This window comes from Petaurus breviceps, unplaced genomic scaffold (genome assembly GCF_028583685.1).
Source record: "Petaurus breviceps papuanus isolate PSGF00001 unplaced genomic scaffold, PetGlider_PUasm1.0 90822, whole genome shotgun sequence".
Lineage (NCBI taxonomy): Eukaryota > Metazoa > Chordata > Mammalia > Diprotodontia > Petauridae > Petaurus > Petaurus breviceps.
Window position 1 is genome coordinate 4,773,995 of NW_027187351.1, and position 25,834 is coordinate 4,799,828.

Below are 25,834 nucleotides of genomic sequence, written 5' to 3' on the forward strand. Positions count from 1 at the left end.
AATCCAAAGTTCACCATGTTTACAGTTATGAACAAGAATGATTACAAAGACAGCTCCATTCTGTTTTGCTCAAATTCCATGCCCAAGCCTAACATGGGTAGCTTGATATGAAAAGTTCCCCAATTTGTTTTTCTACTTCCACCCTCTCTTGTCCAACATGAGCAGGTGACCATCTTATGGCCACTTAGTTAGCAGAAATGACCCTTGCCTTGCCTATCTTGTGAATACCCATCCTGATGCATCATTTCTGGCAAATGATGCAGTGATGCATCATTTCTGGCTCTCCTGGAGAGTCAAAATCAGAGTCTGCCAACCAACAAGACTGAGAAATTTACCATGCCTCTTCTGCATGTTTGGGTATCAAACCCCCAAAAAGTAAGGCCCTGGGGAAAGAAGGCACCTCAGATTGTGAGGAAGATCTCAGGTCCACTGCATCGGAGGGAGTCATGAACCAGTTTGTAAAGTGCTATTGGCTTGGAGATCTGCCTCAGTGTTTTTTCTTGAAGACTGGACAATTTTGGACCCCATACAAAAGTCAGGATGACTGGCACCTTGTTGTCTTTGATGTCTGACCAAGCTTTAAGTGCTGTCATCTTCATGACCATTGGAACAAACTGTTCTCCTCTGCCCATTCCACCTGGGGAAGTCGTCACATCCTTGGGGCAGACACCCCCCTAACTCACCAAGGCCTGTCAGGATTTATACTGGGAACTTACTCCTCACTCCTTCCCCTTTCATTAAGTCAGTAGTAGAGTGGACTAGGAAAATGAAATAAGACTAAACAACTCTGCTTACCACTCCACCTGCCACTTTTAAACTTACTTTGGGTTTATAAGATTGAACTTTAATTAGTGACACTCAAACTTTAAGCCTCCTTTGACTCTGCCTTCAAGTGTGGATAAGTCTCTTCTTAGCTTACTTTACAATGAGATCTGACAAAATAGTACCAACAGATTATCTGCTTGGAGAAATATAAACACTGATTTTCTCCTGAAAATGCATCTTTAAATCAAAGGCTGTTTTAGAAGGGGAAATTTTCAAAGTTACCCTTCAGGTTTTTTTTTTCCTTGATTGTAGTAAAACTAATCATTCTTTTTTTCAAAAAAGTAGAATAAAACCATGATTAAATAGTGTCCTGAGGAAAAAGGAATAGGGTATTTTGTTTAACTGAAATTTCTCATTAACTAGGAACTAAAAAAACCTTTTTTTCGGGGAGGGGAGGGGAGCCGGGGGGCCTGCAGTTTCAATGAAAATCTTTCTAAAATAGTGGCAGATTGATTTCTGGCCTAAATCCTGTAAAGTGAACATTACTTCTTTTGTTGAGGATCCTGAAGACTATCAGGACAGGTGTTAAAAGGTCTGCATCTAAAAGGAACCTAATGCATCATCTAATATGACTGTTTGCTTTTTTAAAGAAACCTGTAGTATCATCTTGTTTTCACATGATTTTCAGTTTTATTCCAAATATTCCTACATTCCTGAAAAACTTAGATTAATTAAAAGGAGATTGTGTAACAGCTGAAAAAGGATGGAATTTGGAAACAGGAGACCCAAGTCTGAATTCTGAGTCTACCATATGTTGCCTGTGTGACCTCTGGTAAGTCATTTAACCTCTCTTCCTCAGCTTCCACATTAGTAAAATGAAGAGGTTATACAGACTCAATGCCCTCTAAGTCTATTTTGCTCTAAATTTGGCTCTAAACATGTATAGCGCCAATGCAATATTTACAGCACCCAGGATCACAATAATGACTGTGACTATAAGTATTGCATGATGTTTGATCGTAAAATATACCAAACTCTCCAGATAGAGGATAGAAGTGAAGCATTTATTTTAGACACCAGAAAACCCAATCCCAAAACCAGTGAGCCGATTCCATCATAGTACCAAAGATATTCAGAAGCTATAATAACAGAGAGCCACAGCATCCTTTAGCCTCCCCACAAACCAATACAAGATCAATATTTACTCACAAAACTATCTCCTTGCCTGAGGTCCTCCTCTGTCCCCCACCACCTAGCTTGCTCTGAACCAGCTTCCTGTGGGCTCTGCTTCCCTTCAGCAAACTCTTCCCACCACAGGCTCCATGTGACTACATTCAGCCTTTTAGGGGGCAGAGTTTATCTTTTTAGCAGGGAAGCTTCCTGTGGGCTTTGCTCCACTCTTCAGCAAACTCCTCCTACCACAGGCTTCATGTGATTACATTCAGTCTATCAGCAGGCAGAGTTTACTTTCAAAGCACAGGAAATCCTCAAGGTCTATTAAGGGGCAGGGAAGATCTTCAAATTCCCATTCCCAATATGTAATAAAAAAAAAATTTTAATCTATGATTCTATAACCCTAATTAAGGCAAAGTTCCCATAAGACTTAAGTTTTATGACAAGCAATGTGAAGATTAGGTTTTTTTGATTACGAGATCTACAGGGAGGCATCGTATTTACTAGTTATTGAACCTAGAAATTATGCCATGACTAAAAGTAAGCTAATACCATACTAGAGTGTTTAAAAAGCAAGCCTTTTTGCAAATTGAATATCTTCTTTATAGCTTCAAGACCTGCATCATCCATCGGCGGCTTTCTTTGACTACCAGGCTGAAGGAATTTCTGAATCCTGGGAATTTTGCTGACTCTAGCTTTAAACTCCTAAAATGGGGGAAAAAAAAGACACCACCTATAAATAAACCAATTAGCCTTGCATATCGGAGCAGAACCCCAGGAATGCTCTTGCCAAGACCCTTTGGAAGCTCTGTCAGCCTCGGGGAAAGCCGTGACAAGCATTTTGACTCTATGGGCAGTGACATTTGAAAGTCTTCCAGAACTCTCTGCTCCGCAAACGTGTAAGGCCACTGTTTTTCAGATATTATATCAAGTAATATCATATCATATACCATAATATAATAAATATATGAAGAAACATCCTTCTCTTTTCAAAATGTATAAAGGTTTACTTGCTTAATTGCTGGAAAGGCAAGTTCTAGGCTTGCCAGTGGGCTCCATACCTACCATCTGAAAGACATCCGGCCAGCTAAGATCAGAAAGCCTCATCATCTGAAGAGTGGACAACAGATTTTTGGTTTGGGCCACAGCAATTCATGACCACTATCTAAGGATTTGTTTCCTTGGCGGACAGGTACACAGAGGAAATTCCTGATCTTTTAAACAAGCATGTATTGATTATGTGTTCAGCATTGTGCTAAGCTCTGGAAATACAAAGAAAAAGCAAAAACTACACCTGCCCACAGGGAGCTTACATTCTGATGGAGAAGAGGACATGTAAGTCAACAGATATTTACAATATATATAGTGAATGCTTTTGATGCAATTACCTGAAGTTTAGGGAATGCTGAGAGAACACCAGACTTGCATTCTTCAACCATTAAGATGAGTTCAAGCAGATGTACATCTGCCCAGCTCAGCTGGTTGCCAACAAGGTAATTTTTCCCAGGGTCTTTTAATGCCTATAGGAACAATGACAAGGAGAAAAGGGAGGGAATTAGGGCACATTATGTGAAGACAGTGTATTATTTGAAGACAGGACATTTTCTCTGGTGTCTCCATGCCTGGAACACCCTCCCTCATCTGTTCTGACAACTGACCTCCCTAGCTTCCTTCAAGTCCCAACTAAAATTCCATATTCTACAGAAAGCCTTCCCCAACCCCTCTTAATTGCAGTCCTTTCTCTATTAATTAATTTATTTATCCTGTGAGCAGCTAGGTGGAGCAGTGGTAGATAGAGAGCCAGGCCTAGAATCAGGGAAACTTGAGTTTTCTCTGGAAATACAAAGTAGGTATCTGGCCTCAGATACCTACTAGTTGTGACCCTGGGCAAGCCACTTCACCCTGTTTGCCTCAGTTTCCCCATCTGTCAAATGATCTAAAGAAAAGAAAATCCCAAGTGGGACAAGACTAAACAATAAAATTTATCCTGAACATAGCTTGATTTGTATATTTGTTTGTATGTTGTCTCCTTCTTTAGACTGGAAACTCTTTGAGGTCAGGGACTATCTTTTGCCTCTTCTTGTATCCCCAGTGGTTAGCATATGGCAGGCGGTTAATAAATATTTTCTGACTAACAGGGTAGTAATAATTTCTCTATTTGTTTGTATCCTCTTTGTGTATTTTTGCTGTTTTCATTATATTTTTCATTTATTCATTTAATAAAATTTATTCAGCACCTACCATATACATGACAGGCACTGTGCTAAGGGCTAGGGGTACAAAGAAAGGCAAAATACAGTCCCTGCTCTCAAGATCCTCCCACACTAATGGGGCAAGCAACACATAAACAACTACGTAGAAATGATATATACCTAATGAACTGGAAATACTCTCAGATGAAAGAAGGGCCAGGAAAGGCTTCTTGCAGAATACAGGACTTTACCTGAGACTTGACGGGAATCCAGAGAAGTCAGGAGGCACAAATGAGGAGGGAGAAGGTTCCAGGCATGGGAGACACCAGGGAAAATGCCTGCAGGGCCATGTAATGTTTGTTCCAGGATCTCTAAGGAGGCCAGTGTGAGGGGGCTAAGCTTTAAGAAGGCTGGAAAGGTAGGAAGGGGTTAGGACCTAGCCTATCTTGAAGGGATTTAAAAGTCAAATACAGTCTTTATATGTGTTAATGGAGGGAAAAGAGAGCCACTGGAGTTTGCTGAGTTGGATTGGCTGGGGGAGATGACATGGTCAGTTCAGAGCTTAAGGAAATTCAATTTGACAGCTAAGTAGAAGATGCCCTGTGCTGGGGAGTGACTGAAGGCAGAAAGATCAACCAGCCAGCTACTGCCATAGTCCAGGCATGGAATACATTACAAGCTCTGCCAATTATTTCCTATTTATCCTGGATATAGCTAGCCTTGTAGATATTTGTTTGCATGTTGTCTTCCCCATTCGATTGGAAGCTCTTTGAGGGCAGGGGCTGCCTTTTGCCTCTTTTTGTATCACCAGCACTCAGCAGACTTCCTGGTACATAACAGTCACTTAATAAATCACTTACAAACATCAAAAAGTTCATGTTTGTTGAATATTGTTGAGTTCGTAATAAAAAAATATAAGCTGGTATACTCTTACAAGTGAAAAAATTATATTCCCCCATTATGGGGGAGAGACAGAGGGAGAAAGAGAAAGAGGGGTGGAGGGGAGGGAGAGAGAGGGAGAGGGAGAGGGAGAGGGAGAGAGAGAGAGAGAGAGAGAGAGAGAGAGAGAGAGAGAAGAGGGGAGGGGGGGAGGGAGGGAGAGAGAGAGTGTGTTTGTGTGTATATGTATGTATGTGTGTGTGTGTGTGTGTGTGTTATGTAACCTAGTGTCACATAAGAAAAAGTTTTTAAAAACAAGAGTATTGGGTCAGGAGTTAGGGAACCTGCATTCTTTTTCTGACTCTACTAGGCCCTAGCTCTGTGATCTTCAAAAATTCTCAAGTCCTGAGCTTCCTCATATGTAAATGGAGCTGGCTGAACTATCCTTTTTCCTATGTCAGCTGCTTCACAGTGCTGTAGTACCTAGCACATATGGCCAATCCATGCTTCAAGTGGTTCTTCCCCAATGGGCCTTGGAGTCTTTTCCTGAGAAGACCTTAACTTGGGCCTGTGGTATCTCTGTTATGGGGGAAGGTCTAACCCCCTTGACCACAGTATCTTTTTCAACCTTGATCAGACACTTCAGTTCCTCCACTCTAAAACCTCTCAGACTATCTAAGCACCAAGTCTAAGCCACCTAAGGCTGTTAGAAAAGTGGAGAGAAGACTACATCTGAAGTAAAGAAAACCAGAGTTCAAACTCTCTGACACTAAGAGTTGTGACCTTGGGCAATTCACTTTACCTCTGTCTGCCTCAGTTTCTTCAGCTGAAAACTTCAGCTGAAAAAATAGTATCTACCTTCCAAGGTTATTTTATCAAATCAGAAAATATTTGTAAATTATGTAACACAGTGCCTGGCACATAGGTTATGCTTAATAAATGTTTATTTCAGGGGTGGCCAGGTGGCTCAGCAAGTAAGAGCACCAGCCCCAGTGTTGGGAGGATCTGGGATCAAATCCGGGCTCAGATACTTAGCACCACACCCAGAAATAACTGGCCGTGTAACCTTGAGCAAGTTACTTAACCCCGATTGCTTCAAAAAAAAAATAAATAAATAAATTTTTATTTCCTTCCTTTCTTCCTTTATTCCTCAGTGTGTATTACTCCATGTAAGGGAGAGAAATACAAGGTCACAAAAGAAAATTTGTTTAAAAACAAAAGGTTTTTTCTTCCTCCCTTCCTCTCTCCTTCATCCTTTTCTTCCTTCTTTCTTCCCTTCCTCCCTCTTTTCTTTCCTTCTTTCTTCTTTCCTTCCCTCCCTTCCTGAGAGAGATATTTAGGAATTGGTATCTAAGTAATCTCAATTTCTGATCACATCAGAATTATTGAATGAGTAATTATTTTTCACAAATAACAGAAAACAGATAGGGTATTTATTTCTCTAGTCATAACTCTCAGTAATCACCTCATATTTATCCTAAATCCTTTATAATACTATTCAAAACTTTTACAGTGGCCTTATTTTTATGGTCAAATTCTATGACTATAATGAAAAATTCTTTTGGAGTTTTTCCTTGGTATCACTGCACACTAAATTATCTAAAGTCCTGACCTCCATTTTGCTCAAATTCTATTTAAAAGCGTATTCAGGAAAGCACTAGAGCCAATGTAAACAAAAAACATATAGTAGTATGTAGTAATGAAAACTAAAAAATATACACACACAAAACAATAAAAACAGCAGACATTGTTTAACAATATCTCTATTTTTATGTATGTGTATGTACACTTTCAGGCATAAATGTTGTATCCCAGTATAGAATGTAAGCTCCTTGAGGGCAGGCTCTATTTCATTTTGCCTTTCTGTCCTCAGCGCTGAGCACCGACTCTGGTATATAGCTGGTTCTTTAATAAACACCTGCGGACAGGTTGAGATTCTTGGTCATTCTATATACCGTGTTTCCCCAATAATAAGACACTGTCTTATTAATTTTTTTGGACAGAAAAACACCAGAGGGCTTATTTTCAGGGGAGGGCTTATTTTAATGAACATTGACAGCAATTTTAATAAACAGGTAAATGTGAACAAAAAAATGTACCTTTATTCAATAAGCAAATCACTGGGGAAGAACAGGATGACGCGCTCACTGCTGCAGCTCTGATTGGATGCAGCTCGGAGAGCGGCGTGCGTTTCACGGAGGGGGGAATGGTGCATACAGAGGGTACTGTAATGTAGCGTGTAGTGCAGGGGATCACCTTCACTACAGTAGCAATCTCAATAGGGCTTATTTTCGGGGGAGGGCTTATTTTAGAGAAATCTTACACAGTAAGGGGAGGGCTTATTTTCGGGATAGGTCTTATTATCGGGGAAACATGGTACATAATGGGTGTGTATTAAATGATTTAAATCTGTCCCAGAAGGGCTGGATCATACCAACTTTATATGTAGGTACAAAAAATGTCATCAAACCTTTCCATTTTGATCCTCACAGAGCACTGCTCCCAGCCCTTCCCACAATTACCAGTCTAAAAATGTGCACAAGTACTTAAGAGGACAGAACCAGGACTAGCCATATAATTTTTAAGTGTAATGAAGGAATATTACCAAAGGTCTCTCTTGCGACACCCTGCACATTGTGTTTTAAGTGGCTACTTATCATATCTAGCTCTAGCTCTTTATGAATTCATACAATTATAGATCATAGAGCTGAAGTGACCTTAGGAGTCATTAAGTCCAACTCCCTTATTTTACAGATGAAGAAATTGAGGCCCAGATAGGACAAGGGTCACATAGCTGGCTTTATTCACTACAGGTTGCTGTCTTACTTTGTAAAGTTTAGGAAACTGAGGTCCAGGGTTAGTAAGTGATGTGCCCACATTTCCACAAGTAATAAGTATCAGAGGGAGGATCTGAATTCAGAACCTCTTGTCTCCTCTGTCTTTCTTCTGTATCAGGGGGCCTCCAATGTTTCTGCTTGGTCAGGTATTTGCTCAGATTGGAGTAGAGAAAGAGTTTGAAATTTCAGTGAATATGCAGATAGTTCCCACTCTGCCTCATTGTTCCATACCTTCTCATACACTGGGAAGAATCTTTGAGTGGCTCTCTCAGCGATGATGCCAAGATTCTTCTCCTGATCTTCAGGCAAAGCAAGTGGGAGTAACATAATCATGTCGTACAGATCTCTCATTCCTTCCACATACATGTCAATACTGAAAAAGGAAAGAGACACCAAGAAAAATATGATTACTAGCTCAGGGTAGTAATTATAATAATAATCATAAAATATAAATATAATGAAAATAAAAACAAACAGTAAGACTGTTATTGAGAAACTGCAGTCAAATAATGTATATAAAATGCTTTGCAAACTTTAAAGTTCTTTTTATATATGTCATTATTATTTATGCAGGAGCAAATAAAATATTTGAAAATATCTGAAAATGCGTTTTTAAAAGTATAAAGTTGTTGTTGTTCAGTCATTTCAGTTGGGTCTGAATCTTCGTGACCCCATTTAAGGTCTTCTTGGCAAAGATACTGGAATGACTTGTCATTTGCTTCTTCAGCTTATTTTACATTTGAGGAAACTGAGGCAAACAGGGTTAAGTGACTTTCCCCCAGGGTTACACAGCTGGTAAGTGCCTGAGCCCCAGTTTGAACTCAGGAAGATAAGTCTTCCTGACTCCAGATCCAGCAGTCTATCCACTATACCACCTAGCTACCCCCCAGCATATAGTAGCCACTTTATAAATACTTACTGATAGATTGATTCATCTAATATAGGTGGCATGGCCTCTCCATAATGAGTTAAGAAACATAGAAGTTAATTTTTTAAACATCCCCACTTTCCTTAAGTTAATAGTGAATTTATGTATTGTTTTTGAACTCATGCATTTATAAATCATTTAAAAAAATTGGTTTTAAAATTATAGTTATTCTAGTTTGAGACCCAAAGCCAGTATTTCTTCTCTTCTGAACAAATCGTCTGTGAGTGTGCCAGTTTATTAAATATGAGCCTTAACAAATTAGTAGAAAAGTATTCCCAGCATGCCAGTAAAATTGAGTTCCATAAAAATTCCATTAGACTATAGGCTGTCTGGAAATGTCTTTTGTCCCTTTTTGTATCTTCAGAACTTAGCACAGTTCCTGGCAAATAGTAAGTACTTGATAGATATTGACTGATTGATAAGCAGCCTACAGAAGCCAGTATCATTACTTTTAATACCATTCTACTAAGCAGTTATGGGATTTAATTTCCTCCTTTGACTGGCCACACTTTGATTAAACCATCTACTAGAGATATATCAATATCAGGGTATTTTGGACTTAGATCATTTGGGAAAAGGAAAACCTCAAAAAATTTTATATGTTTACTTTCATAACATGCTGATAAGAACATTCTTGTTTTGTCCATTATTTAAAAGGAGATAATTTCTTAACAATTTCAGTGAGAAGCAAGAAAAATAATAAAGAGCTAGGCTTAAAATCAGGAAGACCTAACGTCAAGTTTTGTCTTTAACCTCTACTTGGCGGTGCGACCCTGGGCTAATCATTTATCAGAATTCAGTTAGGTAGAAATTTCCTAAATAAAAAAGGGTAGCAAATATGTTATATTATAAACATGCAACGATTACTGTACAGGAGTTGCTCTTTCAGGTCCTTCCCATACAAGTTGTATTTTGCAGCTATATATCTTAGGATGGCTCTGGTTTGTACCATCTTCATTCCATCAATTTCCACCATTGGCACTTGTTCATACATTAATTTCCCACCTAAAAAAAAAAAGAGAAGTCAAGTCAGTGGCTTACTCCCTCCCCCTCGTTAAGAGTATGGTCATGGAAGCATAGTTCTGGAACCAGAAAGGATCTAAGTGGTTGTCTAGTTTAACACTTTTGTTCTACAGAAGGGGAAACTGAGGCCCAAGAAGGGAGAGGGACTTTCTCAAGGTCACATGACTAAATATGAGAAGCAGGATTGGAATCCATGAGCTCTGATTTTAGAACCAATGCTCTTTCCAACTGTATCACACCACACTGTGGTCCATGGGGGGTGCTTTTCATTCTAGAGACACTGCCTCCCATGCTGCAAATGGGATTGTGCTTGCTAACAAATAAAGTCACTATGAGTGACTGACTTCCTTCATGTGTTGAGAGACACTGACCTCTTTATTGTTCCTCAAAGAAAACCCTTCAATGACTGATGGCATTCTGACTGTGTCCCCCAGGCCTAGAAGGCTCTGCCTCCTCTTCTCTGCCTCTAGTCTCTCCTGGTTTCCCTCAAGTCCCAGCCCAAATCCTACCTTCCACAAGAAGTGATTCCTGATCTCCAGCTTCATGCTAGTGTCTGCCGCACGTGGGTTATCTGCAGTTTACCCTGGATATGTCTTGTCTGTTCATATTTGTGTGTTTGTTGTCTCTACCACATTAGACTGTGAGCTCCTCAGGATCAGGAGCTGTTCGCTTTTTTCCCCCAATGCATCTACTCTTATTTTTACTTTTTAATTTATATTTCTGAACTTAAGAAATAAAACAAGCATTTCCATAACATAGTAGAACAGAAAAAAATCACTGGGGATAGAAAAAAAAAAGGCAAAAACATCTTTTTTTACAGTTAAAAAAAAGATGCTTTTGCCTTTCTTCCTGTCCCCAGTGAGTAGTGCCATACCTGGCACATAGTAGGTGCTTCATAAATGTTTCTTGACTGATGGAAAGCTCCTGCTGGCATGCCATTAATTAACAACAGTAGTTTTGAGAACCTACTATGTGCACTTCAGTATGTTAGGCACTTTGGGTGTTATACATGAACCCAGGAAGGATCCCTAAGGCTTTATCTATGATCTTGTCCAACCCGGGAACTCCCTGTGTGGGATCTTCCACCACCAACCCAAATAACAACTCTGTCTATGACTTGGTCTATATAGTGTCTGCTGGATAATCTATGATTCTTGACTTAAAGGAGTCTGCCTTCAAATCTTCTCTCACAAAGTGACATCTACTCCCTCCTGCCTTTAGCCTCAAATATGAACTCTTCTTTTTGCATCCTAAACCCTTCATGGTCTGGTTCTAGCCTGTCCTTCTAGACTTATTACACATGACTCTTCTTCAGACACCCTGCCTCCCAGAAAAATTGGCTTACTTACTTTTCTGCGCACAAAACATTACACCTTCAGTCTCCTTGCTTTTATATGGGCTGATTTCCATCCCTAGAATTCCCTCTCTCTTCCACTTTTATGGATCCCACTAGTTGCCAGCACCCACCTTCCCCTGAAAGTTCCTTTTCTCCTGAAGTGCCATTATATTTGAATATACTCTATATTTACTTATATAGGCAGCTAGGTGGCTCTTTGAATAGTACTAGATTTAGAGTTCCAACCTTGTCTCAGACATCTACTAGCTGTGTGGCCCTGAGCAAGTCACTAAAGCTCTCAGCCTCAGTTTGCTCATCCATGAAATGGGGATGATGACAGCACCTACCTCCTGAAGTTGTGAGGATCAAAGGAGGTTATATTTTATTTGTAAAATAGTTTGGAAATATATAACCGGTATGATGATAACAAAGGTGGTGGTGGGGGTGTTTATGCATGATGTTTCCCTCTAAAGAATATAAGCTCATTGAGGGAAGGGACTATTTCATTTTTCTATCTTTGTATCTAGCACAGTAAGTACTTCACAAATGCTTGCTGATCAATTAATTGATCCACCCTTACTCCCTTTCTTTAGCTTCCAGTGCCATACCTTAGGCCAGGGTCTTTCCCACCTAGATTCTTTCAGTGTTTCTCATGGGTCTCCATACCTCCAGTCTCTGTCTATTCCAAATCAGACCTTCATAACTAGTCTTCCTGAAATACAGCAATTATCTAGATACTTCTTTGTCCACACACAAAAAACCCTCCCATAATTACTGTCTACTCTTTCCTCACATTCAAGCTCCTCTAAGACCTAACTCCAAATTAATCTTTCCAGTCTTAAGTCCCATCACTTTTTACTTCCACCAAGATTCCTGGCAAGGATCTTTTGTTTGAGGGGGCAAAAAAAGCCTTATTTTCTTCCCTGGTGTGGTTGTTTTGAAATTCAAACCCTACCCTGAGGTACAGAGGAACACCCTTGTGTACTATTCTGTATAATTCCCCATCCATGCTATGCTTTGCAACATACTTTTTCAGAATCAGAGAACCGTAGGGCTCCAAGGGATCTTAGAGACTTTCTGTGGGACTTTACAGGGAAGGCAACAGTAGTTAAATCTGATGTTCATGGAGCAGAACAGCACAACAGCAAGGCTTTGAACTTACCCTTAATTAAATTCTGAAATTCTTCAGCTGTTTTGAAAAGCACTTCTTCATACTAGAAAGGAGGACACATGAGGGTATCAGAGCAACAGAATCATAGCACTGAGGACCCTATAGATCACCTATGGCGACTTGGTGGTGGAGTACAGGAATAGGAGTCACAAAGACCTGAGTTCAAACCCTACCTTGGGTATTTACTAGCTGGGAGACCCTGGGCAAGTCACTCAACTTCTCTGTGCCTCAGTTTCCACATCTGCAAAAAATGAAGACCTTGGACTAAATTATCTCTAAGGTTTCTTCCAGTTCTACATCAGTGATTCTGAGGTTCTCGTGCAACATTTCTCAAACGTTATGGTCTCAGAATACCATTACATTCTTAAATGTAATATTATTGAGGACCTAACCAAGAAGCTTCCATTTATGTGGCTTCTATCAATATTTGCCATATTAGAAAATAAAAATTTGAATTTTAAATATGTTAATTCGTTAAAAACAGACCCATTACATACTAATATATATAACATACTTTAATGGAAAAGGGCTATGTTTTTCAAAACAAAAAATTAGTGAGAAGACTGGCATTGTTTTACCATATTTTCACAAATCTCTTTAATGTCTAATCTAATAGAAGTTAACTGGATTCTTATATTTGCTTCTGGATTCAGTTTGTTGCAATGTTGTTCTGGGTGGAATAGATGTATATAAATACACACTTATACATACATGCACATACAGACACACATAATATATATATTTTATATATTTATACACACGTGTATGTATTATTATACATGTGATGTATGTGTATATGTGTATGTATGTATCCTGCTCCACACAGATATGTAATTCGAAAAGGGAAAAGTATTTTATCTTAGCATTATTATGAAAATACTTTTGATCTCAAGGACCCCCTAAGAGGATCCTGGGCAACTTCAGACTACGTATTGAGAACCACTGTTCTAGTCTACCCTCACTCCCCCAACTTTTTTTTTTTAATTAAAAGCTGAGTCTTAGAGAAATGCTTAATAGATTTCCTAGAGGGTAACAATTTGTAGTTTTTCATTTTTTGTATCTACCCAGTGCCTTCAGAGTTGTAAGTCAATTGTAATTGTAAGTCAATACAAAGGATTTGTGATGCTGGAAATCATTATGACTTCTTACATAAGTGCTGCTGTCTGAGGCACATAGAAAAAGAGACTTACCCAGGGTCATACTACTAATAAGTGTCAGGAGTAAGATTAGACTTCAGTTGTTCCCAACTCTAGGCCCAGCATTCTGTCACTACAATCACTACAGGCTACCTCTCTATGCCTCTGGGGGACAGAAAGGAGAGAGGTGCCTGGATGGGTGATTTCACAGACATAGGACAGAGGTGACAAACAGGCTGTCTGCAATAGTCCTGAGTGCATCCCCAACCAGATTAAAATGCAATGGGGAAGGGTTCATAAACAAAATTAGATGCATATGATGTAGTGATCCCCATTTCTATGTGAGTTTGACACTGCTGACGGAGGGAACTCTTGCTGAGGAAATCCTATTTACCAGGGTAAATCAGTAACTGCTCTACAATGTATAGTCTTAGAATCAAAAGACCTGGGTTCAAAACCTACCTCTGTAACTTACTGCTTGAGTGACCTTAGGCAAGTCACTTAACTTTTCTATGCCTCAGATTCCTTATCCATAAAATTGGAAGAGGCACAAACTAGATGGCCTCAATATCCCTTCTAGCTCTCTATTTATTATCCCATGATCCTATGACTTACCCAAGGTCACAAAGCTAGTGAAAGAGCCATGACTACAATGTGAGTCTCCTGACCCCCAGACCAGTGTTTTTCACTATGCCACACTGCCTAATTAATATTGTGACGATTATTAATCATATGCTATGGGGTGGCCAGGTAGCACAGCAAGTAAGAGCACCAGGCTCCAGTGTTGGGATGACCTGGGGGATCAAATCCGGGCTCAGATACTTAGCACCACACCCAGAAATAACTGGCCATGTAACCTTGAGCAAGTTACTTATCCCAGATTGCTTTAAAAAAAAATCATAGGCTCATAGATTGAGACTCTTAGTCTATCTACAAGGCAACTAAATAGTGTGGTGGATAGAGTACATGGAATAGTCTTATTTTCAATCCTGTGACAGAGTGGGTCCTATGATTAGCAAAGCAAAAGTCCCTAGGATTCTAGGATGCAGGCAGGAAAGGATATTAGAGGTTATCTCCTCCAATCCCCTCAACTGGCAGGAGAGGAAACTAAGACCCAGAGAGGTGAAGTGACTTACTAATATCTGTTAGGCCTTGGGGGAAATCATTCCTCAGCAGCTGAAAGATTATTACACATTTTTCTAGCATATCAACCTCAACTATTAATGTTTAAAAGTTTAGAAATTTCATGAAGACTTTATGAAAGCCTTGTACACAGAGAATCCGAATCATCCCACTCTCTACCCAAGAAAAAAGAAATCCAACAAAAATAAAGATTGCTAAAAATCTCTTTAGAAACCAACTCAACCTCTGTTTCTTGGCATTTTTTTCAATTTTCCAAAATGGTGAGCTTTTAGATGAATAACAACACTAAGCAATAATAGCCAGGCAGTTAATGAAATAAATGGCAACCACAATCATTCTTTGTGTTATGGCATAGAAAAAAAAAAATTTTAAGTGTCGTTGAAGGCAAAGATCACAGAACATTGACGCTAGAAGGGGATCTCAGAAATAATCTAATGCCAGCTCCTCTTCAACAAGTGATGAAGCTGAGACTCAGAGATGCAAGCTGGTTTGCCTAAGGACGTGGAGCTAGGAGGCAGAAGGGCCACGACTTGGACCCAAGGCTGCCGAGTCCAGGCTCTGCTGGCACTTGCAGAAGAAGAACTCAATCAACACTTAATTATCAAGATAAACGTGACTTTCAACCTGCTGGGGAGACTCAGTTCACGGTTAAAGAGAAACAGAAAGATGCGGATCACGATGATTAGACACCTTTCGGGAGGGAGTCGCTCAGGAAGCTCCCCTAGTAAACATCCCCTCCCACTTAAAGAAAAGAAGGAACTTGTAAGACGCGAAAGCTCTACCTCCACACCGGCAGCTGCCAGCAGCCAGCGCACCGATTCCATTCTGCCTCTGCCATCGAAGTAATAAAGTTTGGGCTTCGCAGCCATGATGTTCAAGTCCTGGTTTTCTGCAAAACAAGAGAGAGCAAACAATCTGACCAGGACCTAAGGGGGCAAGCCGCCCTTTTTGTAATCTGCACTCCCTGGGAGACAGGAGAGGAATGTCCAAAACCTAACAGCCAGCAACTAACCCGGGGGGGGCGGGGCAGGGGGGAGGGAGGGGAAGAGGAGGGAGGGTCACGTGATCGGCAGGACTCAGACCTCCCATTTCCCCAACTAGTTGCTGCAGGCAGCTGGGAAGGTATCTATTTTACTGGTTGAGGCTCGGGTCTTGTTTGACTGTTTGAAATGCCTTTGGGACTTCGGCGAGCTAGACACTGATCAGCTTAACCTGGTCCCTATAGGATATTTGAAATGTAAAGATGGAGTTTCCTTCTTTGAGTAAGCTATGTCTCCTAGAATAATTTTTATCAGTATAGTAAAGTTAGTCACCTAGATCTCAGTGTCATGGATCCCAAATAACTCCGTGTTTTACTCCAGGTCTTGTTGGGGCGTGAGCCTAGCTATGCAGCTGTGGAATTCACTATCAGAACCCAGGAACCACAAATCAAATGGAGAAGTTTTCATTTAGGACGAATAGCAAAATAAATCCTGCAGAGTCCAGTGCTGATTTCTGTAGTGAGCTCCCTGGAGAGGAAGTTCCCTCTACCAAGGGCGCATCTGCCACTGTCCTGGGGATTTTGATCTGAGAGTTGTCTAGACACAGAGGTTAAGCAATTTGTCCAGGGTCATACAGCCAGTAGGAGTCAGAGGCAGGATTAGAACCCAGGTGTTCCTGAGGCTGAAATGGTTTGTCTATCTACATAGAAGATCTCTTTTCCTCTCCACTGTAGAAATCCATTCCAATAAAATATTGTTACCTTGCCATAAGGGCTCATTTCAAATTGACAAGGGAAATAATTCAATACTTAAAGAAATACCAGTGGATTTCCATGCTGCCAGTTACGTATAACATCCCAGGATTATTACTCAGCTGGAATCATTTTAAGGGTTCTCTTACCAGACAATTGTGTATCTCCCACTGATGTTCTATTCTGTTTTCTCAAGTTTCTGGAGTTTTCATCTACTGTGTTTCCCCGATAATAAGACCTATCCCGAAAATAAGCCCTCCCCTTACTGTGTAAGATTCCTCTAAAATAAGCCCTCCCCCGAAAATAAGCCCTATTGAGATTGCTACTGTAGTGAAGGTGATCCCTTGCGCTACACGCCCCCCCCCATGAAACGCAGGCAGCGCACCGAGCTGCATCCAATCAGAGCTGCAGCAGTGAGCGCATCATCCTGTTCTTTATTGAATTCATCATTGAATAAAGCTACATTTTTTTGTTCACATTTACCTGTTTATTAAAATTGCTGTCAATGTTCATTAAAATAAGCCCTCCCCTGAAAATAAGCCCTCTGGTGTTTTTCTGTCCAAAAAAATTAATAAGACAGTGTCTTATTATCGGGGAAACACGGTAGGGCTGGGGTTGGGTCTCCTTCAGAGGAAGTGTTAGCCACTCTTTTGTGAGACTGTCCAGCCAACATACCTGGAGTTAATTGTGTTTTTAGCTCTTTTAGCTTAACGATATTCAACATCCTCCTTCAAAGGAATTCTCCAAGCCTCCCTGATATTTTGGGTGGGAAGAGTAAATTCCTTTTAGTTCCCATCAATAATTTTGCAGATAAATGTCAAGTGTTCCCATAGTAGAATTTATTTCTAAATTCTAAAACAGTTTTTCATTTTTCCCTTAAATCCCCAGTATCAAGCAGAGTACCTTGCACACAAGAGAAACAATAAATATTTGTTGATAACTCTAAGGAACATTGTGTGATTCCAGGACAGAGCTAGCAACCTCCTTTCTGCATTACTGTCAATTGCAGCCAAGAACATGACCCTCTTAGTTGCTGTCAAATCTTTTCAACTGTGTCTGATTCTCCAGGACCCCATTTTGGGTTTTCCTGGAAGAGATATTGTACTAGTGGTTTGGCCTCCATTACATAACTTAATTATATATTAGTCTCTTTGAGTAAGCAAAAGAGTCCAGTCCCAGAGCATTGTCTTTACCAAAGTCCCTCATATGCATCCCAGACATTATACTTAACTCTGAAATTCCCTTATCTTATCTCAATCTAGTGTGACTGGTTTCTGTTTTTCATATAAAACTTTGAGAACTTGGACAGAAAAAGCTAATAAAGGAAACGTTATTTCAAATGACAAAGGCATCCTGGGAGAGAGGAGAAGCTATGAAAAGGGAGGTTGGAGGATATGGAAGATGCATCTTGCCAATGCATTAGCTCCAAAGAAGTATACTGCCCAAATTTGAGGAAGAGTTTAGGAAATACCAATGGCTGAAGTTGGAGCTAATAATAATAGCTAGGATTTACATGGTGTTTTAAGGTTTGCAGAGTGCTTTACAACTATTGCTGAGGTGAGGCCTATGCCCACCCAAAAACCAATGGGGTTTCATGATGTGTTGTGGTGGAACTCAAAGAATTCAGTCAGACCACCTCTAATCCAAGTATAGGCATTTATTTTCATGAAGCAGGCTAAATTCCAAGAGGAACCAGTAGCTTCAGAGAGAACAAGATGATTTTTTATAGGGTAAAGATGCTGATTACACAATCAAAATTTACCTAGAATATAGGAATATGATTAATATCAAAAAGGCAGGACAAGTTTGTTAAAGGATTAGGCAATGGAGGAAAGGTCCCATCTAGGGTTCTGTGATTAAACATTCTGATCATGCTGCCCTCCAATTGACTAGCTATTGTGGTCCTGTCTGGTCAAGATAGATAGTTAGGTATTGTGGTCCTTTCTTGGGCTAGATGGATGATGTGACTGTGATTGAATATAAGAACACACCTGTTTCTGTGGGAATGGTCTGAGGGTAGTGACTAGGTAGAGGCAGTAGCTGGGTTACTATCACATGGACACACCTGCTGCTTCTGTGGGAATTAAAAGTTCAGGGACACACCTGTTGTTCCAGTGAGCAGTGAGGTATATATGAAGAAGTTAGGGCATTGGGGGGGAAGGTTGGCGGGGTAGGTAGGTACAGTGAGTCTTCTGTTCAGTGGGGCCAGGCCTATAATGAAGTTAGAATATTGGGAGGGGGCAGCTTTATTAGGATTCCATCACTAATACCTCATCTGAGCCTTACAACTCTGGGAAGTAGGTACTATTAATATTCCCATTTTATAGATGAAAAAAACTGAGGCACACAGTAAGTGATTTTCAATAGCTAGTGTCTGAGATCCAACTTTTATTCAAGTTATCCTGACTCCTCCAGTGCTTAGCACATTTCTTGGGTGTAATGGAAATGCAAATTTAAAGATCTTCCCTGCCCCTAGGCTAAAGTGCACCTGGATCCTGGGGTGGGAGGCTTGTTTTTCATAGATACTTCTTGATTGGCCAGTGAGTCTATAAGGTCATTACATTCTCTGAGCCAGGAGAAGGCTATATAAGCCCTGATGTGTAGCTTTGTTTTGGGGCTCACTTTGAGAAGTGTTCTGTGATTTGATCTGGATTCTGGGAAGCCGTTGTTGAGAGCCCCCCCTCGGCTTTGAAAAACCCAGATGTTGATTTGGTATGGATGTAATGGTTGGACAGTTTGGAAAGCTGTCTACTTGATCTGTCTCTGTCTTGATAATTCTGTCTGTATATTCTGAAGTTTGGGGTGCTGACCTTTTTCCCCTGAACTAGGTAAACGATACATATTTGACTGATTAAAGTAAGTTTGTTAACCCATTTTGAGTTGCTTTCCTTTAACAAAGCAGATCTAAGAACCTGTGTTGGTAGCAACCCTGAGGACACTTGGGGTGCTTGCTGCTACACTGGGTCAGAGTGTTGCTTAGTATTTTCAGTTGTGCCTAACTCTATCTGACCCTATTTGGGGTTTTCTTTACAAAGATATGGAAGTGATTTGCCATTTCCTTCTCTAGCTCATTTTACCTATGAGGAAACTGAGGCAAATAGGGTGAAGTGACTTGCCCAGGGTCACATAGGAAATATGGTGGCCAGATTTGAACTAAGAAAGATGAATCCTACTAACTCCACGCTTGGCACTGTAGTCACTATGCCACCTAGCTGCCCTCACTTGCTCATAATAGCCACTCAATAAATGTTTATTGATTGATTGACTCAAAATCCAGTGTATCCTCCAGAGGAAACTGTTCAACCTTTACTCATGCCAGGAATTCTCTGAAACTAAAGCACAGGGCAGTTTAAATTCAGTCTAAAGTCCCTATGTTTCCTATACCAGTAAAACCACAAATAAAACCCTGACACCTGTCCCCTTTTAAAGGTTTCCCTCTCCCTAACATTTCCATCAATTTGCCCAGTGCCTGGAATATAGTAAGACTTCAATACATGCTTGGTTTTTTTTTTCTTTTTGGAGGGGGAAGGTAGGGCAATTGGGATTAAGTGACTTTTGCAAGGTCGCATGGCTAGTTTTGTGTTGTATCTGAGGCTGGATTTGAACTCAGGTCTCCCTGACCCCAGGGTCGGTGCTCTATTCACTGAGCCACCTAGCGGTACCTACATGCTTGTTGAATTGTATTAGAACTTCACTTTATGAATTCCACTTTCTTATCTTTGGAAGCACCAGTGAAAGTAGTAACTATTGATAGTTCTCAATCAATAAGTATTTATTAAGCACTTCCTCTTGGTTTATACTACCTGGAAGCCTTCAAAAGTTAATGAGTAACCCTTCGGCTAGTCATTAAAAATACCTAATTTTAAGCCTCAGGAAGTATAGATGGCATACTAGAATTTTTCATGTTCATTTTCTTAGTTCTTCTAGAGGTTTTGATCAGCGACAACAAGGGCAGGTCTCTAACATCAGAAATTGATATTATTTGTTGCTTCAGTACAATTTTCAACAGTAAGAGTTGAACATTTGGTGAGGGGATTTCCTGACTTCTATTCATTAAGCAAAAAGAATAGGTGTAAAACAAAAGAGGTCAGAAAATCAAAGCCAAGGGTAGCTGAAGCAGCCAGTTTAAACAAAGCTTGAGATAGAAATAAACATGGATATAACATGCTTGCATAAGGGACCCTGGAGAGCACCAGAACTCAAATAAGCCTTTCATTTGTACAAAAGAGCTTTTTTCAACTGATATTTTTCAAATGGAATGGCCCATTCACTGACATCCAAATCCTCTGAAGAAATAAAACTGGGTTTATAGTACATATACATTAAGTATGATAGAGTGACCAATCAAACAATAGTTCTAAGGAAATAAGAGAAAATGAAGCATGGAATTTTTGCTATACACTAAATGTGTTGTACATCAAATTCCAACATTCCACCCAGCATAGGATTCCCCTTTGTTTGAAAACTTCCAGTGATGGGTAAATTACTGTCTTAGAAAACAGCCTAATTTACTGTTGGACAGATAAAATTGCTAGATTGTTCTTTCTTACATTGAGTCAAAATCACCTCCAAATAACTTCCAGGTATGGTACACGTTTTGCCCCACAGAGCTACACAGAATTTATTTTTCCTCTCCCATGTAATGGCTCTTCAAAAATTTGGAGACAGTTCTCATGTTCACACTGGTTTCTCTTCTCCAAACAAACGTAGTATAGTGACAGGACTCAGCAGTTGCCCAAGATGAACAATTTATGACTGTCACAATTGGTAATATGGGTTTTGCCTCATTGATATGGCAGCATGGCTCAGGGGAAAGAATGCTGAATTTGGAGCCAAAGGACCTCATTCAAACCTTGCCTTTGCCACATGTGTGGCATGGGGCAAGTCATTGAACCTCATTGGTTTTCAATTTCCTCATCTGAAAAAGGATGTTACGGGAATAAATTAACCCCATTAATTAATATCTGTTGGATGTAAGAACTTCCTACAAGAACAACAGGGCATGGAGGTTCTCTTGCAGCAAGTAATATTGTTTTCAGTCATATCCACCCAAATATATAATAGTTTCATGACCCCATTTGGGGTTTACTTGGCAAAGATACTGGAGTGGTTTTCCATTTCTTTCATTTCATTGAATAGATGAGAAAACTGAGACAAAGAGGGTTAAGTGACTTTCCCAGGGTCACACAGCTAGTAAGTGTCTGAGGTCAGTTTTGAACTCAGATCATCTTGACTCCAGGCTTAGCCCTCTATCTACTGTGCCACCTTGCTGCCCACCTTTCTTGGAAGTGCTTAGCTCTGTATCTGGCACCTGGTACTTAATAAATGCTTATTAACTAATTGAATAGCCTTCTAACTGGTCTCTAGGCCTTCAGTTTCTACTTCCTTCCAATCCACAACCAACTATCACAATGAGTTTTCTAAAGTATAAATCTAACCAGTAAATATCAGAGGCAAAATTTGAATCCAGGTCTTCCTATCTTCAAGGCCCTGCCCTCCCACCATTATGCTACATTGGCTCTTCCTTTCAGCTCACTTTTATATGTTGATTTCCCCTATTAGAATGTAAGCTCTTTGAGAGCAGGGACTATTTTTATTTCTACCTATATTTTTATTCCTACCACGTAGCACAATGCCAGGAACATTTGTTCTTATTTAGTCACATCCTCTTCATGACCCCATTTGGGGATTTCTGGGCAAAGATACTGGAGTAGTTTGCCATTTCCTTCTCCAGCTCTTTTGACAGATGAGGAAACTGAGGCAAACATGAATAAATGATTAGCCCTGGGTCACACAGCTAGGAAGTGTTTGACACTGGGTTTGACTCATGAAAGATGAATCTTCTGAACTCTAAACCCAGTGCTTTATCCACAGTATTATTTAACTGACCCTGCCTGGAGTATTGTGAGCAATGAATAAATGCTTCTTGGCTTTATTTGACTTTGAAAGTCCTTAAAGGCTAGTATCATAAAATTAGGCCCAATGGTCTTGAGACCACCATGACAAATCTCCCTTTAATATAAGTTGCAGATTATAGACTATTCATGGAAACATATGAACAATAATTATATATATATATATATGTGTGTGTGTGTGTGTGTGTATACATGTATATGGCAGTTCAACTTTTTATTTTATTAACACCAGAATATGAACAGCACATACATAACTAATCAAGTAAGCAATAACTAAACTTACAGTGACTTGAAGGCCAATCTTTACATTTAGCAGGATTGAATCCATTCTTATATATGATCTTTGAATCCTTATTTATGAACTGACAACATTGCTGACTGATAAAACTTGCTAAGGTGTTACTGCTGACTGCAGAAGTCACTGATTATGCCAATGCAACAAAGATAACCACCTGTTGGAGGATTTCAATATATTAGACATCCATGGGGGGAAAAAAGAAAACATAAACAAAACTCATACAACAAACATCTGAGAATCTGGACACTTCACATCAGTGTTTAGAAGTGTTTCACTGGGGGGAGAAGTGGGGCTAGGTGGCACAGTGAGTAAAGCGCTGGCCCCAGAGTCAGGAGAACCCGAGTTCCATTCCGGCCTCAGACACTTAGTGCTCACACACACACACACACACACACACACACACACACACACACACACACAAAACACTAGGCGTGTAACCTTGGGCAAGTTACTTAACCCCAATTGTCCTCCAAAAGGAAAAAAAAAAAGTGTTTCATTAATGTCTGAAGGGTATCAAAACCTTGGCATGTTTTAATTTCAAGTTGTCAATTTTATTTGACTAACATCAGAAAGTTATGGCTACACTGCCAACACTGGGTCTGCTTAATTGGCTTCAGAGTTTACTATGACCTAACATTAAAAGCTCACTCTATCCCAAAGTATGTAATTTCACACACACACATGTGTGGGCTTTTATACAGTCAAGTGTCATTGTTTTTGTACAGTCTTTTGTTCCAGTTTCTCTAAATTTTCAAAAAATCACTTTTAGACTTATAAAAATAAATATTTTTTTAAAAGGCTCAGTAAATATTATGCAAAACAAGCAGCAAAAAGTATTTAGAAATCTGTCATGGGCAAATACTTTTCTTTCCAGTTCTCATTCCCATAGTCCCAAATATGTTTTAGAATCTAGTCCCTTATTGCATATAACCATTTCCAACAGACAAGATCAGCAGTTCAAGGACATGCACACAAGACATATGTGCAAGTCACAGATTATGCCAGTATAACAAAGACAACCACCTGTTTGAGGATTGCAAGGTAACAGACATTCATAGGAGAAAAAAAGAAAACACAAATAAACAAAATTAATGCAACAAACATCTGAGAATCTGGACAATTCACATCAGTGTTTTGAAGTGTTTCATTAATATCGTAAGACAAGTATATCAAAACCTTGGCATGTTTTCATTTCCAGTTGCCAATTTTATTTGATTATTATCTTGTTCATGCCCTCTTCTTTTTAAAAAATTATTTATTTAATTTTGAACTTAAGAAATAAAACAAGCATTTCCATAACATAGTAGAATAGAAAAAAAGGATGATTGTACATGAAACTGCACATCTATTAGGTATATACTTTCTATTCCTTTTAAATATATACCAAAGTTATCATGTAACTTCCTTTTTTAACTTTAGCATGTGTTATTAGACCAAAATCAACCAGACCCTTTCAGAGTTCCTTGCTGTGGTCTGCCATTCTACCATTCGATTTTCACTTATGGCAGGCATTTAAAAAATCTAAATGGACAAATTCTCCTAAAAATCATTTCAAGTTATTATACCTCTAAACTTTCCCTGTAATATTCTGTCCACATTTGGCTAGCTCACATTAATGACTGGTCTAAACATTGAAAGAGGAATTGTTGTGTTTACTTGCATTAAGTTCAAAAACAGTGCTTTTAATGTATGCATGTATTCATATGGAACCTCATCATGACAGGTTGTTGTTATTCAGTCTTTTCAGACTCTTTGTGAACCCATTTGGGGTTCTTCTGGCAGAGATACTGGAATGATTTACCATTTCCTTCTCCAGCTCATTTTAGAGATGAGGAAACTGAGGCTTGTGAAGTGAAGTGACTTGCCCGAGGTCACACAGCTAGTAAGTGTCTGAGGCCATATTTGAACTCAGAAAGATGAGCTTTCATGACTCCAGGTCCAGCACTTAACGTACTATGTGCCACTTAGCTTCCCCATCATGACTAGAATGACTTTTCAATGACTACCAAGTACCTGTCCAGTTTAAAGTGCATAAATTAGAACTTTAACTTAGTACAATTTGCCACATTAGAAAATAATTGCATTGATGTGCTTCAAGGTGTGTCTTTTTGATTTTTGGTTTTGGTTTTCCAAATCTACAAGTATCAAAAGCCCTAATGCTGGTTACTGCATAAGTTTTCCTTTGTAATATTTTTGGATGACTCAGTGATTCCTGTTTAACTCATATCATACCTCTGTGCCAAGGTTTGATTTTAGCTCAAGTTCAGGAAATTTATTTTGTCCAAACAATGGATATTTTGAGCATCCCTGAGCCAAGAGGACATCAAAATAAAAGTTGTCTAAAGTTAAAGGCACGGTGCATTAATAAACATGATCCTCAGTCACAAAATTATAAATGTGGTTTGGATAAGGGATTGGGGGAAGGGGAGTTAATCCAAAATACAGCAATGAAGTCTTCAAACCACCTCCTGAATAGGGCTGTTGATTGTTCCTTTCATTTCTTCTTGTGATTTTGAACTTCCTGAAATAAATATTTCAATGGAGAATCATAGCTGGTAATATACTGCATACCCTTGAAACAACATGAGGTGTAGTCTGTTTGGTAGGGTGACCTGCTGTGAGCAGATTTAATTACCCCACCAGTCAACCCCTTGGGAGTTATTATTTCCTCCATATTCATCGCTGTTTTTGATGCCTCCAGTCACCTCCACCAAATCCTCTGCTGCTGCCATGACTACCGCCATTGTGATCACTGCTTGCTTGACTAGAACTGCTGGCATCACTACTTTGTCAATGGACTCTGGCACCAAAACTTCTGCTGAATCTACTTCTCTTAGAAGTCCACCTCTGCTTCCCTTATAGTGATGTTCATCAGCCATACTTTCTACAACATACTTTCAACAAGAAGATCCACCAAATCCTTGGTAATCTTGACATTCCTCTCACTGAAGAATTAATTGGCAAGATTAAGGTTACCAACACAACCTGTACAATTAATGCAATGTGCACACTTTTCGATATCACTTAGCAAATCAAAGTTGATGACATTTTCACAGTTGAAATATCCAGCCCTCTTATTGGTACTGCTGTAGCTACTCGCAGAACTGGTGAAGTACTGCTTAGGGAAATTCATTAAGACCCAGAAGTTCAGATTAGAGGTCCTTTTTTTTTAATTTCTAAAACATAAGGTATAGGTGAAACCTGGATCAGTACAGTTTCTTTTTGAGACTGTGTCTTCCTACTTCAATCAAATGAGGTTTTACTATCTGTAAAGTGTTTAACATTGTGCTTGGGACACAGTCAGTG

At 39.6% G+C, this 25,834-nt stretch overlaps 1 protein-coding gene across 2 annotated transcripts; it reads right to left on the minus strand.

The window, feature by feature from the left end:
* Positions 1 to 1,808: 1,808 nt before the first annotated feature.
* On the minus strand, positions 1,809 to 15,610 carry LOC138147993 (glutathione S-transferase-like). Of its 2 annotated transcripts, XM_069070599.1 has the most exons (6): positions 15,366 to 15,610; positions 12,296 to 12,347; positions 9,647 to 9,779; positions 8,078 to 8,219; positions 3,327 to 3,458; positions 1,809 to 2,643 (listed from the first exon to the last, which is right to left on the minus strand). In XM_069070599.1, exons 1-6 carry the CDS (start codon positions 15,450 to 15,452, stop codon positions 2,473 to 2,475), a joined length of 717 nt encoding a protein of 238 aa, XP_068926700.1. In that variant the 5' UTR covers positions 15,453 to 15,610; the 3' UTR covers positions 1,809 to 2,472. The 2 variants fall into 2 exon arrangements, with proteins under 2 accessions (XP_068926700.1, XP_068926701.1); XM_069070600.1 differs by lacking the exon at positions 12,296 to 12,347.
* Between the last annotated feature and the right edge of the window lie 10,224 nt (positions 15,611 to 25,834).